Source organism: Anomaloglossus baeobatrachus, chromosome 6 (assembly GCF_048569485.1).
Source record: "Anomaloglossus baeobatrachus isolate aAnoBae1 chromosome 6, aAnoBae1.hap1, whole genome shotgun sequence".
Taxonomy (NCBI): domain Eukaryota; kingdom Metazoa; phylum Chordata; class Amphibia; order Anura; family Aromobatidae; genus Anomaloglossus; species Anomaloglossus baeobatrachus.
In genome coordinates, this window is record NC_134358.1 from 166,390,971 (window position 1) to 166,407,036 (window position 16,066).

General features: G+C 46.0%; 1 protein-coding gene across 1 annotated transcript in view; it reads left to right on the forward strand.

Annotated features, from left to right (window-relative positions):
• The first annotated feature begins 5,728 nt into the window (after nucleotides 1-5,728).
• USP14 (ubiquitin specific peptidase 14) overlaps nucleotides 5,729-16,066 on the forward strand; it is a 95,949-nt gene continuing 85,611 nt past the window's right edge. Inside the window, exons 1-3 of the mRNA XM_075314474.1 lie at nucleotides 5,729-5,853; nucleotides 12,235-12,380; nucleotides 14,193-14,225. Coding sequence (XP_075170589.1) covers nucleotides 5,787-5,853; nucleotides 12,235-12,380; nucleotides 14,193-14,225 — 246 coding nt within the window. The 5' untranslated portion in view covers nucleotides 5,729-5,786. The remainder of the gene's footprint in view (nucleotides 5,854-12,234; nucleotides 12,381-14,192; nucleotides 14,226-16,066) is intronic.

Here is a 16,066-nt window from a genome sequence, read left to right on the forward strand (position 1 = left end):
TCTACGGAGCACAGGCTCCGCTCATCCACTAGGCTGGGTTTCCCTGGAACCTGCAGTACCACTGGCTGACTGTAGGTGGCGTGTGCCTTCCAGCTGAAGTTGCCAACATTCACCTGCAGCCAATGAGAAGACACCACACCCTTCTGATTCCCCCTCCTGTCACATGACCACTGCCAGAGATAGTTCTGATTTCCTAGCTCCTGGTCCGCCCTATTCTGTTTTGTGATTCCTGTGTTTTCTGATTACGTCCTTTTCTGCTATACCTGGTTTGACCCTGTCTGATGGCTACTCTCATCGGACTGCTGCCTTCCACAGGCAGTGATCTCCAGGGCTCTGGGTAATTCCAAATCCCTGTATAGGGGTTAAATGGTTTCAGGGTTCTGGGTGTCCTGCTTGGTGAGTGGCTTCCCTCTAGTCTGTCCATTACATCCCACCTGAGTCTGTTGATCCAGGCAGGCGTTACAGTTTAGATATGCGGATATAGTTGATGGAGACTCACTGGAAATGCACGCTTCTGAGTACATTAGATCTATGTTTCCCAGATTCGTACATTCCTTTCCCAAGACGCGGCAAAAGCCCTAGTACATGCCCTTATTATCTCGTGTCTAGATTATTGCAACCTACTGCTCTGTGGCCTCCCTTCTAACAGTCTCGCACCCCTACAATCTATTCTAAACTGTGCTGCCCGGCTAATCCACCTGTCCCCCCGCTACTCCCCGACTTCTCCTCTCTACCAATCCCTTCACTAGCTTCCCATTACCCAACGACTCCAGTTCAAAACACTAACCATGACATACATAGCCATCCACAACCTGTCTCCTCACTACATCTGTGACCTAGTCTCCCAGTACTTACCTGCACGTAACTTTCAATCCTCACAAGATCTCCTTCTCTGCTCCCCTCTCATCTTCTCTTCCCACCATCGCAGACAAGATTTTTCCCGTGCCTCCCCCATACTCTGGAATGCTCTTCCACAACATATCAGACTCTCGCCTACCTTGACAAGCTTCAAAAGGAACCTGAAGACCCACCTCTTCCGACAAGCCTACAACCTGCTGTAACCCTCAGTCTGATATAACGCCGCACAACAAGCTCTACCCTAACCGACTGTATCCTCACCTATCCCTTGTAGACTGTGAGCCCTCGCGGGCAGGGACCTCTATCCTCCTGTACCAGTCTGTGCCTTGTATTGTTTATAATTATTGTACTTGTCCCTATTATGTATACCCCTTTCACATGTAAAGCGCCATGGAATAAATGGCGCTATAATAATAAATAATAATAATAATCTATGTTTTCCATTATTAATCATTATTTTTTTTCAATCTATCCTGATTAAACATTTAATGCCTACTCTGATATGCGCACTAAAGTGCACTCGTGGAAAATAATGTAAAATAAAGTCTAACTCAAAACTACAACACCTGAACTGTTTGGTTCTCGAACAGACTAGAGGTCCCAGCTCTAAAGTCCCTAAAGACCCATGGGCAGACTGAAACAACCCTGAGGGTATGATTCCACTTGTGTATGACTGGTGCGAGTCTCGCATCGGTATCACCCGCCACGGTGCACACTCCCCTGACAGGAGCGGGTCGGTTGTATTTCCATGCAGATGAGGCGCTCCTGTTCGGAGAGCGTTAGGCCGTGCCCGGGTGATACCGATGCGAGACACGCACCAGTCATACACAAGTGGAATCATACCTTGACTGGAACACTCAGATGACTACTCAAACCTTTACTTCCTAAGTGGCCATTGAGGGTTTCACATACCTCCTTAAGAATCTGGGGAAGGTGCAGAGTAAGAAGAAGGTAAACCAAAATAAACAATATGCCAGGAGAAACACTTGGCAGACAGGCTGTAATTCCAAGCAGGTTCTAGTTGAGAAATATCACCAGCGGAAAATGCAAGGCCGGGGAAGCTTTAAATACTTACACCCTCTGAGTGATAGGGCAAACACTTGTTGGTAGAAAGGCAATGAACACACCAAGTGTTCAGAACCAGGACAGTGACTATACCTGACTGTTGCTCAGTGGCGAGGAAAACACACCAAAGCACAGGAGGCTGCTGGATCAAATCTGATGCTCAGCAGGCAGATCTTTATATTGATGGGTGACATATGTATAGGAAACTATGGGGACAGTTAGGGACAGCCATCATTGAGCAGGGGTGCCTAAACTTGCATGTTTTCTAGGATGTCAACCTCCACGGCTAGACAGGATCAGTATCAGGGCTGCCTAGTGTCTCTTATCACGCTGCTTCCCTATCTCCTATTATGGAAGCTTGATTTATATATTTTTTGTGCTGGTATGTTTAATACCAAACAAAGTTATTTGTGCTTGTCATCTGTCTTGGTTTTTTTAATGGATATTGAAAAAAGGTTGTTTTTATAGTTTTAATTAAAGAAAAATAGTTATTTTCTTGTTAGCACTCAGTAATCTTTCCCGGTAACATCCTCATATGTTAATTTTTTTTTTAGAAACTCTGAACCCACATACAATAGCAAAATCACGGTCTATGAGACCTAAGGCAGACCCTGCATCTACAAATGCAGAGGTGGCAATAAACCCAGACTTGGTACTCAAAGACAATTGTAGGATAAACCCAGATGCATGCATGACAGCTAATTTCTGAGTCTAAGGACCTGTGTCATTACATCTTAAAATCCCTTTTGTTTTGTTGTTTTTTTCCAGAAATTCATTCTTGTACTTAAAACACTGAATCATAACATGATCAGAATGACCACAGTACAAGCAAAAACAAGCAGAGGCTCCCAGTTCAGTTCCCTCATTGGACTCTCAGCAGCTCCCAAGTTGCATAGATTCACCAGCTTCCACCCTTAAATGTATTCTCTTATCCTTAAGATGTCTGTCTAATCAAACAGCCAGTGCTTATCACCAATCCAAACCGGAATAAATTAATCCAAGTCTTTATTGCATTGCTAGATACGGGTCAACGCGTTTCAGGGGTCGCAGCCTCCTTCTTCAGGACATATAGCAGTGACAAGGATTATATGACATCAGGAGAGATAAGGCAGTATACAGTGTGTCCACCCATATCCTGTCCACCGCCATTAACTTGAGAATGGTGGCAGTTATAGGCATAAAAGTGGTGTCTAGGTATAGTAAAGTAGCCATGCGCAATGAAACCACCTATAGTGCCACCTGGTGGAAACAACGGAGATAGCATTTTTATCTTGAAAACGGAACGAGATAGTGAAAAAAAGTGAATTCAAAAATTGTAGGGCATCATCAATTCAATACGAATCGACACCTTGCATACAGAAATGCTATGATATGAAACCCATGAGCCCCCCCAAAACATTGAATGCTGGTCATGCATATGACGCTCATTTAACTTTGATGCTCAAAGTGGCCACCGTCAGCTGCAATGCACATCTGGACTCTGGACAGCATACTGTATCTCGCTGCACGTTGTGCAATATGGTAGGTGACACGTTTGCACAAACATCTGAGATACGTCGTCGTAGGTCCTGCAATGTTGGTGGAGGGGGTCGCATACACCTGCTGTTTGATGTGACCTCACAGAAAGAAGTCCAATGGGGTCAGGTGAGCGTGGAGGCCACTCCATGCAGCCACCATACCCAATGACTTGTAGGAAGGTCTCCATGAGGTATCGTTTCACGTCCGCAGCCTTGTGAGTTTTACACATTCTAATCATAGCATTTCTGTATGCAAGGTGTCGATTCGTATTGAATTGATGATGCCCTACAACTTTGTAATTCACTTTTTTTCTCTATTTCGTTCCGTTTTCAAGATAAAAATGCTAACTCCGTTGTTTTCCACCAGGTGGCGCTATAGGTTATTTCATTGCATAGCGCATGGCTACTTTACTATACCTAGACACCACTTCTATGCCAATAGCTGCCGCCGTTCTCAAGTTAATGGCGGTGGACAGGATATGGGTGGACACACTGTATATGCTCATGGGTATAGGCGTCATAAGACCTCCCTCTCTTTCAAAAGTTGGCGGGATCCTTATCAGTCCAAAAAAAAGAGAAAAGAGGGTACAGAAAAAGCTGATTCACCATTTCTCTTTTTCAGTAACCTCTTTTCTCTTTCTCTTATTCCATTTATTCAATTCTCCTCAGTGGAGTAAACAGACCTGAGCACAGGAGGCTGTCAGATCAAATTTGAAGGGGGCTTTACATGCAACGACATCGCTAACGAGATGTTGTTGGGGTCACAGAATTCGTGGCGCACATACGGCCACGTTAGTGACGTTGTTGAGTGTGAAACGCACGAACAACCGCTAACGATCAACGATCAAAATTACTTACCTAATGTTGATCGTTCTAATCTCAAATACCGTTGATCGTTGACACGTCGTCCTAATCTCAAATATCGTTGCTGTTCCAGGACGCAGGTTGTTCGTCTTTCCGGCAGCAGCACACATCGCTATGTGTGACACCGCAGGAACGAGGAACAACATTGTACATGCGGCCGCCAGCAATGAGGAAGGAAGGAGGTGGGCGGGATGTTCCGGCCGCTCATCTCCGCCCCTCCGCTTCTATTGGGTGGCCGCTTAGTAACGCCGAACGAACCTCCCTCTTAGAAAGGAGGCGGTTCGCCGGCCACAGCGACGTCGCTAGGCAGGTAAGCATGTGTGACAGGGACTAATGATGTTGTGCGCCACGGGCATCGATTTGCCCATGACGCACAACTGATGGGGGCGGGTGCTTTCACCAGCGATATCGCTAGCGATGTCACTGTGTGTAAAGTGGCCTTAAGGCTTCACCTTTTCATTTGTTTAGTATAATTTTTCTAGAAGATTTTCCTATTGAATGCTATTCATGATTCTGTGGAAATAAAACTTTTCATATAGTGTATCACATCTTGTTGCCAAAGAGATTGACCAGCGAAGCCTGACTGAGTATGCACAGTTGCTATACAGTGGCATGAAAAAGTTTGGGCACCCCTGGTCAAAAGTTATCGTTACCAGTAAAACAAGTAAAAAAGGTTGAAGATGAAATGATCTCTAAAAGGCAGAAACTTAAAGATGACATTTCCTTATATTTTAGCTAAAAAAATAAAAATGATCCTTTACATTTTTAAATTAACAATATAAAAGGTTGCACTGTTGGGGTAGTGCACTGTGTGACAGGCATTGTGGAGACTATAGGGGTACTATGCTGTGTGGACACTAATATGGGCACATAGAGGACTGGGCGTGGATAGATACAGGCTTAGCATTAGACATTAATGTGGCGTGTACACCGTGTGTCCAGCTTATCTTCCCAGGTAGAGAGCTGTGCTGTACAGGAATTTTTCCATAGGGTTACTGCTATATTCTATAAATATTGAGAGGAAAGAAAAACAAAGTTCTGCACCTGTGGCTTAACAGAGTCTAGACGCAACTGCAGTCCTCCACCGCTAGTGGGCGCTGTGAGCAGTCATTCCCTAATCACATCTCGCAGCGCTCACTACAGCCAGTAAATAGCCTTTGCTTTTAGCCCCCGGTGAACCCCAGCGCGTCACAGCACAGCGCCCCATAGCGGCAGACCCGCCTGAGCACGCTGTGTCCGTGCACAACTTCACTCTCCACTATGTCACTTCTGAGGAAGCAAACCTATTATCACTTCCGGGTTATTGAAAATGAAGGCTCGCTGCCATTGGTCAAGCTGTCAAAATTACGTCCCGTGATTGGCTGGTGAGTCAGCGGACTGGCATCTGATTGGTTACGTTACCGGGTTGTATTTCGGGATTGGCTGGTTGCTCGGTGCAGCGTGTGATTTCGCAGCGTCACTGCTGTGCGGGGCCCTGTTTGAATGAGACTGGGAGCGACTGGCAGGCGAGAGGACTGCGCCCCGATAACCACCATGCCCATATATACAGGTACCGGAGCTCTCCCCCGTCCCCGGAGCGGGACAGCGTGCTGATCTCTACCAGCACCATGTGCCTGTAGTGACACTGAGCGCAGCCGGATGCATGTGCCGGAGACACTGCGGGGCACACCTGGTGCAGGAGGACTGCTGGGTGCAGTGGTGCCACCTCCCAGTGACTCTCCTCCCCAGCCTCACTCCAGAGCAGTGTGCTGATCATACCCCGCCATGCAGTGTCCGGCCCGCACTGTCCGCGGGTGATGACCCGGGACATCTCAGGAGCGCAGTTACTTTATATTAACCCCTTCATGCCTTTGTCGTCTCGTTATTTTCTTCCAACGGTCAGGACGTCTTTACTTCATAAGGCTACTTTCACACTTGCGTTCAGCGCAGTCCGTCACTATGGAGAATAGCGCAGTCCGTTAACGCACTGCGCTATTCTCCATAGACTTGTATAGACGATGCACTGTAACGCAAGTGTCAGCGTTGCATCCGCTGGATGACGCAGCGTCGTTATTTTGACGCTGCGCCTGGCGGATGGAACGCTGCATGTAATGTTTTTTTGAGCAGCGGAAACCTTTATTTTTCACTGCGCATGCTCCTTCTTCTTTTTTTTTTTTTTTTCTTTTTTTTATCACAAACTTTATTTTATTTCTTGGTGGCCGAACGTTCAGCTGAGCGCTCGGCCGCCGGCATATGACAGCACTCAGCTGAGCGCTCGGTCGCCGGCATGTCAGGGCACTCAGCTGATCGCTCGGCCGCCGGCTATTAAGAGCGATCAGCTGATCGTTCACAATAGTCAGCTGCCAGTACTGTAAAGAAGAAAAAATAAATAACGTTTTCCGTTATTTTGTACGATCCGTAGCATTGCGTTGTGCAACTATATGCAATGCATCTGTTGCATCCGTCACACAACGCAATGCTACGGAAGCCGTCCAACGCAAGTGTGAAACTAGCCTTATTGATCTGTAGTTTCTCATTTTACCGGATAACGTCCGAATAACGGGGAAAACGTATGCTAAGCTCGGGGAAAATAAAAGCCTGATTCCGCCAAGGTTTTCCCTTTCACGACTTATTGATCGGTAAAGCTGATCTTAGGTCATCGGTGGCGGCTAGTTGTCTTGTGAGCAGTCGCTTAGCATTCCTTAGAATTACGCCACGTTTTCATTGCGTTTCATTGTATTTTTGATGAGGAAGGTGCAGAGAAATGCGTAAGTTCTGGTATTTTTATTTTCTTTATTGCATATTTTTTTTTGTATGAAATAATAATTTTATATTTTGATAGATGAGACGGGGTTGTAGCAATGTGTCTTAATGTTTTCTTTTGGTAAAGGCGGGTGATTAAAACGTAAAGGGCTTTTACCATCTCCAAGATCCTATCCCAATATGTAGTAGGTGTGAAAACTGTGGAAAAAGAAAGCGCAATAGGGTCTTACCCCAATATATATAGGGTGAAGCAAAGAATAATCCTACTCACCAATTCGGGTTGTGACAGTCACAACACCTATAGCAGCATGTAACACCAAGTCCCGGCAGCGGTCCCCATGAGGCAGATAACAGAGAGTAGTAGAGAATGGGTTTCACAGCCGCGCCAAAGGACTACTGGATTCTTCTCAGATTAATGTTTCTTTTATTTCATAACAGGTCAAGTCTACGCGTTTCAGGAGAACACAGCTCCCTTCTTCAGGACAAACCAGCAAAGAATTTGGGATTTGATGATTCTTTGCTGGTTTGTCCTGAAGAAGGGAGCTGTGTTCTCCTGAAACGCGTAGACTTGACCTGTTATGAAATAAAAGAAACATTAATCTGAGAAGAATCCAGTAGTCCTTTGGCGCGGCTGTGAAACCCATTCTCTACTACTCTCTAATATGTAGTAGGTGTAATAATAATATTAATAACAAATACCTCCAATTAGAAATGTAGTATATTACTCCTGATTCACTGTCCCTTACCTCATGTTCAGGGCATTGCGGGACCTTAGGCATCCATGGTTACGACCACCCATATAGTGACAGTTGCTAGTCATCGTAACCATGGATACCTAAGATCCTGCAATGCCCTTAGCGAGGTAAGGGACATGGAGAATCAGGAGAACTATACTATATTTCTAATTGGAGGGATTTGCTAATATTATTATTATTATTACACCTACTACATATTGGGATAGGATCTTGGAAATGGGAATAATTCTTTTTAAGTGTTTCTTTTTTGTTTTAATCTCAATAGCTTTTCAGGTTTTTTTTTCTGTCCTTTTAGGAGATAGTACGGTGATTATTTGCTTTATATTCTGCAGTGAAGCCCAGCCATAAGTGTACAGAGGTGTCAGTGATGGGGTCCTTATGTAGGCCACCGCTGCCACTTGTTGGTACCATACTATGTCATCATGGTATGGGGGAGGGGGGTGGCGAGGGACGCCCGAACAGATTGCGGCCGCTCCATACACACTCGCCTCCGTACAGTGGATTTAAGGAAGGAGGTAAAGGTGCCCTGTAAAGATCAACAAGTGCCTGATAAATACGGTGCACTTTGGCTTTGATACCTAAACACTGATAGTTTGCATGCCAGTCTTCATCATGGCAGCACTGTAGTGAGATGTGCCAAGAGGTGCCTGATTTCCGTGCACCTTACTCCAGGCACTGACTATATATTTTCGGTGAAATTTAAGCCACTTATATGTAGCCTAAATTGTTCCCGAATCAGACGGGCGGCTTATCAACGCCCTGTTCCGCTCTTGCTCCCTGTATTTTGGTGTAGTTGGCCGGACAGGAATAAATAAGATGCCAAAAGTCCTAACATTTTGCGCAATACGGAGTTGCACAAAATTTAGTCATTAAAAGTCCTTAATGGCCTAAAAACTGGAGAAAACCCTTCCATAAATCGTGTGCAGCAGGACCCAGGCCCACTTCTCATAGTGAATTTTCCCATATACTTTACTTCTGCATGGCATGTACTGTAGACTTCCTTCCCTCACATGTGTGGATTTATCCTATACTTCAAAAGAAACTATAAGGAAAAGCGTGGCATATAGTCTGTATAATGAAGGTGCTGAATGCCCATCTGTCATGTCTTTGGGTCAATCGGGCTTTTTTGAACCAAGTTGACAGATATTTCAGAGCAGTGCCCAGCCCACATCACATACAGCATTCATTACTCTGCCATTATCTGCGGCAGCTGGAGTATTGGTATACGGTATAGTGCAGACATGCCTTTCTCCCGGCTGAATGCGTTCCCGATGTTTGATGTGCAGGATATTACGGTCGCTGACAGATCCTGATTACAGTGAAGTTCCATTTTACATAAGATGTCAGACGTGCATATTGATTGTGTGTCCACTTGTTGTCATCTTTGCCGTGGTATCTAAGGTGTGACATAGTCAGTGGGACGTTGGACATATATTACAAGTGGCATCGCTGCTAATGAAACAGCCACAGTGCCATCCATTCTGTCCTATGGCATAGAATGACAGGGACAGGTATACAGCGGACTATAGATGCCCATCTTTAGAGTCCGCTATCGGTAAGTTATACGTGCTCCCCTGTATCCTCTGCTGCCTTGAGATTAGTGTATAAGATGGAGCATTGCCTGGTCTGTGGGAATCTTGGAAGGAAACATTTCTTACCTATCCAGTGTTCGACTATTGGGTCCCTCACCAGTCACTAAAAAGGGAGACTCAGTCTCCACCCAACTGGCACCACTATGATGAATGTTTTTTTCTTTGTTTTTTTTTTTTTTAAGTGGTTCACCCATATTTACTATTTGCTAGATCGATATTATGTTGAGAAACAAGATTTCTCTCAAATACCTTATGTTGGCAATAGTGCCTGTGAGAGGCATTATTGCAGACCGCTGTTCCCCATCGCCTGACCCCCGGGCTCCGTGACCTCGGGGGATCTGGTGATTTCATGTAAACTTCCTGATCACGTGACATCACCGCGATGACCGCAGTCTCCGTGAGTGATTTGCTGTGGGCGGTGTTTCACCGCTCAGCACAGCAGAGTGCTGCAAGCAGGAGACAAGCTGGGCTGTGATGAGCAGAGACTCGCCGCCCACAACCCAGTGACTGAGGAAGATTGCAGCCGGTGGCGGTGATGTCACGTGATCAGGAAGTTGACGTGACATCACAGGATCCCAGAGGTCACGGAGCCTGGGGGTCAGGCGATGGGGAACAGCAGTCCGCAATAGCGCCTCACAGGCATTATTGCCAGCATGAGGTATTTGAGAGAAACATTGTTTCTCAAGATAATATCGATCTAGCAAACAATAAATTAGTGAACCACCCCTTTTAATGATGTGGCTCTCAAGTTTGTGGACGTGGAAATTTTACCTGTGTGAGAACCTTTCAGCTCTACGGACGTGTTAGTCTTAACAAAAAATTGTATATCCTTTAGAAGAAAATACATTTCTTCGATCTCTGGATTTTGTTGTTCCTCTTGTTTTCCTCCTACAAATGTATCAATGAATTGACAGCAAGGAGTTACCAGGTGGGGGTCTCTACACATCCTTACACTGTCCAATCAGTACAGACCGTATTACACGTTTGGAGACACACCCATTTGCCAAAGAGAGGGTAACACCCAGATGTCAATGTAGTGCATTTCTAGTGGGAATATTATGAGGCCCATACCCAATAGGTTGAACGTTGATGGTTGATTGTTGGCTTGGCCAATAGCTGCGATCCCTCACTCCCCTGAGTGCACTGAGATCCAGTACCAGACTCCTTAGGTGGCAACGTTTCTCCTGAAGAACCAAAGGTTTGGTAGTCCAAAATTCACCTTCCGAGATCCTTTTCGCCTCTGTCGTAATGTGTTGGATGGGAGTCTGGAGACCCCCATACAAACTGTCGGCCGATCCTTCAATACTGGCAGATTCTCCTGACATTGTTCCAATGCATATAGTGAGCCTTAAAGGGAATCTGCCACCTGCTTTTTGCTCCCCCATCTGAGAGCAACATAATGTAAAGACAGAGATCCTGATTCCAGTGATGTGTCACTTACTGAGCTGTTTGCTGTTATTTTGCTAAAATCAGTGTTTTCTGATCAAGATTTAGCAGTTATACAGAGCTCATGAATATGCTGGACTATCTGGCAGCACGCCAAGTAGTTCTCTAATGATGATCATCTCCTGATTGAACGGTGATTTTATCAAAACTACACTAAGCAGCTAAGTAAGGACCCTTTCACACCTCGGTGATTCTGGTACGTTTGTGCTTTTTTTTTTTTTTTAAACGTACCAGAATCACTGACATACGCAGACCCATTATAATCAATGGGTCTGCTCACACGTCAGTGATTTTTTTCACTGCACGTGTCTCCGTGCAGCGTACACCCGTGGCCGTGATTCTGCACGGAGACGAGTCAGTTTTTTTCTGGTATCACTGATGACCCACGGAACACACTATGGTGTGATCCGTGTGTGATCAGTGAAACACGTACCAGAAAATCACGGACATTATAAACATTAAATATTTTCAACTTACCTTGCCTGCGATTCGCTCTGCAACCTCTGCTCTCGGCAGCTCCTGCCTGGCTCATGAATATTCATGAGAGCAGGAACAGCCGACCAGGAAGTAGGTGCTGAGAGCGGTGGGCGGACGCTGGAGATCCGAGGAGATCAGCACCATGGACCGCAGCAGTGAAGGCAGGTGAGTAATGTCCATATGCAATCACTGATTGCACATGGACAACCCACGTGTGCCGTGAATCACGGAACTCGGAGGGACATGTGCCTGTTTTACACGTCAGTGAAGAACGTCAGTGTTTTTCACTGACGTGTGAAACGGGCCTAAGTGACACATCACTGCCCCTACATTAGGCTCTCTGCCCCTAAATTATGCTGCTCTCAGATTAGGTGGCAAAAGCCTGGTGACAGATTCCCTTTAATGGAGCATGCTGCAGAATTTTAAGATAAAACGCTCCATTACGGGCATATTATGGATAATATCTTCATTTGCTCAATCCGGTCAGGAGAGGCGACGTCTTTACCTAATGTCTGTACCATCTTCTGATCCTAAAGCAATCAATCCGACACTAATACTTATAATTGGGCTTGCTTGTATGTGTAATCCTGTGGACCTGAGCTGCCACTGTACCTGGTGGTAGTAAATGGGGTGTATATACCCCTGAAGTAGTGCTGGTGGGGAGGGAGGAGTACTCGTCCTAACACTACCTCCTTGTAGTCTTCTGTGCGCCACCTCTAGCTTTGTGGCCAGACGATGACAGGTAGTATTGTGTGCCTCTATATTACTGTATACTGGGTATAAGAGCTGGTACATGTGGCCCCCAATAATATCTGTTTTTACTTTCCTTGTGGTCTTTACTCCCCTTTATATTACTTGTAATACTTTGTACTTTATCTGGTTGTATACACATTAAGTTGTGCCATTTTCTGCCACCAGTGAACGTGAAGTGGGGGAAGGAGAAGTTTGATAATGTGGAGCTCAACACGGATGAACCTCCGATGGTTTTCAAGGCGCAGCTGTTTGCCCTGACTGGAGTGCAGCCGGACAGACAGAAAGTGATGGTGAAAGGGGGGACGTTAAAGGTAAGACGTGTACGGGGTGCTCTGGTTATACCCCGCTCTTCTTACACGTTGCTCCTAGTTTGGAAGGGTTGTGACATTTCTTTGATGGCCGAAATCTCGGTGATTCCAGTTACCTGAATAGTATTGGATTCATGTGATATTCCTGCTCATATATTTAGTACCATAAGACACATTACCCTGTTATGCTGCTCTATACACCAGTCCAGAAATTATCCCTAATGAAATAGCTTCTTAACCCCTTCACGACCTTGGACGGATCTATCCGTCAAGGATCGTGTCCCGTTAAGCCCCGCCCGCGGCGGGCGACACACATCAGCTGTTTTCAACAGCTGACATGTGTGCCTGCATGTTGCGAGTGGAATCACTTCCACTCGCAACATTTAACCCCTTAAATCTCGCTGCCAAAGTCTGGCAGCGAGATCTATATGCGTGCGGCCATGTTTTTTACTTACCGCCGCCCCCACCGGAAGTCATGTGAGTGATCACGTGACGTTCAGTGGTTGCCATCGTAGCACAGGGTCATGTGATGACGCCTGCAGCTACGAAGTTTCACTTTCGTTTTTCCTCGGCACGGAGCAGAGGGAAACCGGAAGTGACTGAATCTGCTGTTTACAGCTGTATAGCTGTGATCAGCAGATAGATAATAGCGATCGGCTTGCTGATCACTATAGCCCCCTAGGGGGACTAGTAAAATAAAAAAAAGTTTAAAAAAAAGTTTTAAAAATAAAAAAAACCCCTAAAAGTTCAAATCACCCCCCCTTTTACCCCATTGAAAATTAAAGGGTTAAAAAATAAATATATATATACACATATTTGGTATCGCCGCGTTCTGAAATGCCCGATCTATCAAAATATAAAATCAATTAATCTGATTGGTAAACGGCGTAGTGGCAAAAAAATTCCAAACGCCAAAATTGCGTTTTTTGGTCGCCGCATGTTTTACGCAAAATGCAATGACAGCAAATCAAAATGTAGCATCTGCGCAAAAATGGTACCATTAAAAATGTTAGCTCGAGACGCAAAAAATAAGCCATCACTGAGGCATAGATCCCGAAAAACGAGAACGCTACGTGTTTCGGAAAATAGCGCAAAACGTGCGCCACTTTTATTGAACAAACTTGTGAATTTTTATTAACCCCTTAGATACAAGTAAACCTATTCATGTTTGGTGTCTACAAACGCGCACCGACCTGAGGCATCACATACATACATCAGTTTTACCATATAGTTAACACGGTGAATAAAACAACCCAAAAAGTATTGTGCGATCACACTTTTTTTGCAGTTTTTCCACACTTGGAATTTTTTTTGCTGTTTTCCAGTACACCATATGGTAAAACCTATGGTTTCATTTAAAAGTACAACTCGTCCCGCAAAAAACAAGCCCTCATATGGCAAGATTGACGGAATAATAAAAAAGTTACGGCTCTCGGAAGAAAAGGAGCAAAAAACAAAAACGGAAAGTGCTCAGGGGCTGAAGGGGTTAATATCATATACTCATATTAGAGCTTTTTATGTACTTACTGCACTAGTATGCTTCTATTTTAAGATTTCTGATTGCTTTCAGTGACTAGAAGCATTCCTGTATTCTTCATAGTGCACTGCAGGTTTTCAGCCTCTATAACATGTTTTCCATTCACTGACAACAATTAGAGATATTGAATATCTGGTACCCGATTAGACTTTCTCTCCATTAATACTGTTACTTGCGCTTTCTGCGGAGTTCCTCCATGTCTGATGTCTTGGTGTACAGTTTGGAGGGGACTCTATATGGATTAATATTCTTTTTTTTTTTCTTCTTCTTTTCTTTAGGATGATGATTGGGGAAACCTCAAGATAAAAAATGTAAGTAGCTTTTTCTTCACATTCAGATGAAATCATTTACTTTTTGGACTGTTTAGCCTGTATTGGTTGGTGTTTCAGTGCACGACAGCCAGAAGATGCTGCAAATACAGTAAAGTGACGGTCCACTCTTCTCACTAGGCCATTGTGAGGGTTTACTAAATCCTACCACCGCTCAATTCTTCTGTGACTTTACTTCCATTGTCCGGCTTCAGAAGCTTCAGAAGTGGGCGAGCAGATGCCAATGCCTGACTTCTCCAACTGTGCCCATCTTCTCTATTCACATATTTCAGAGGATTTTAAATGGATTGTCATCACACAGGTCCTGCTAGTGAAAAGTTAAATCAATTGTATAATACTTTTGCTAATTCAAACGGGGAGGGGATAAGTATGACTATTCCCTTTAGATATTATCTGATCCTCAGCTGCTGTCCCTCAAGAAGCTGCTGATTTTATAAACTTTACTTTCTTTGTCGCTCCATTGGGAGACCCAGACAATTGGGTGTATAGCTTCTGCCTCCGGAGGCCACACAAAGTATTACACTTTAAAAAGTGTAACCCCTCCCCTCTGCCTATACACCCTCCCGTGGATCACGGGCTCCTCAGTTTTATGCTTTGTGTGGAAGGAGGCACACATCCACTCATGCATTCTCAACTTAGTTATGTCGGTTGGAAGAAAAGAGGGCCCCCACGGGGTCCCCGGCATGTTTCCCTTCTCACCCCACTACGTCGGCGGTGTTGTTAAGGTTGAAGTACCCATTGCGGGTACAGAGGCTGGAGCCACATGCCGTCTCCTTCATCATCCCTTAAGCGGCTCTGGGAGAAGTGGGATCCTAAGCGGTCATCCATTTACTGGGACCGTGCTCCATCCGCAGCCCCTGTGGGAACCTGCCGGACCGGAGCCTCTTCAACCTCAGGGACCGGGCCCTGCAACTCAAAGGTACTCTGTGTCCCCATAGGGGACTGTGCAGGGAGCGCACCTTCTTCCCGGAAGCCGCGGCGGCTGCTGAATTCAGGAGGCCGGTGGACTTCCGCGCCGACCGTGCCTGCTTGTCAGGCGTGGTCTCAAATTTAGTCCCCGGCTTCATCGCGGCCTAGTCGCAAAAATCCCGCCCCCGGGCCTGCCTGTCAGGGGTAAGGGCGGGATTACCGACCTGACGTCGGATGTGAGGGCTGGAGCATCCTGCATGTTTCCTCCCCCCTCACTGATCACTGTGGGGACCCCAGATTCCCGCACTTTTGCTGGCGCCGCCCACGGCTCCACTCCTCCCCTGAGAGCTCCGGCAGTCATTTTTTGGCATTCTGCCGGTGGAGGATTCTCAGTGAACAGCTCTGCAGCTCCGGGGGATCCAAGGCAGGGAATCTGGAGGACACACTCCGCTTGTTAGCGGTCGGTAAGCCACACCGGTCACCCGGTGCTGGTCCCCCTAGGGTGCCGGATTAGATACGTATATGTCTATATCTATCTGTTCGGTGGGCTGTATACCCCTTTCCCATATACCCTCAGTGATCACTCTCCTAGGAGACAACAGCATGTCGTCCACAAGGAGCAAAGCTGCTAAGGCACAGGGTTTTTTTGCGGCCTGTACCTCTTGTGGGGCTATGTTACCTGCGGGTTCCACCTACCCTCACTGTGAGCAATGCTCGACCCCTGCTTCGCTTGCTCAGCCGGAGCCTCGGACACTGGTGGGCCCCTCGGCTCATGTAGACCCCCCTGCTCCCCCTGACCAGGCTGCAGGGACAGAGTTCGCCTCTTTTGCTGAGAAACTCTCTGAGTCACTTTCTCACTCCATTGCACAGTCTATGGACAAATGGTCTTCTAAGCTGCTAGAGGCTTTGCAGTC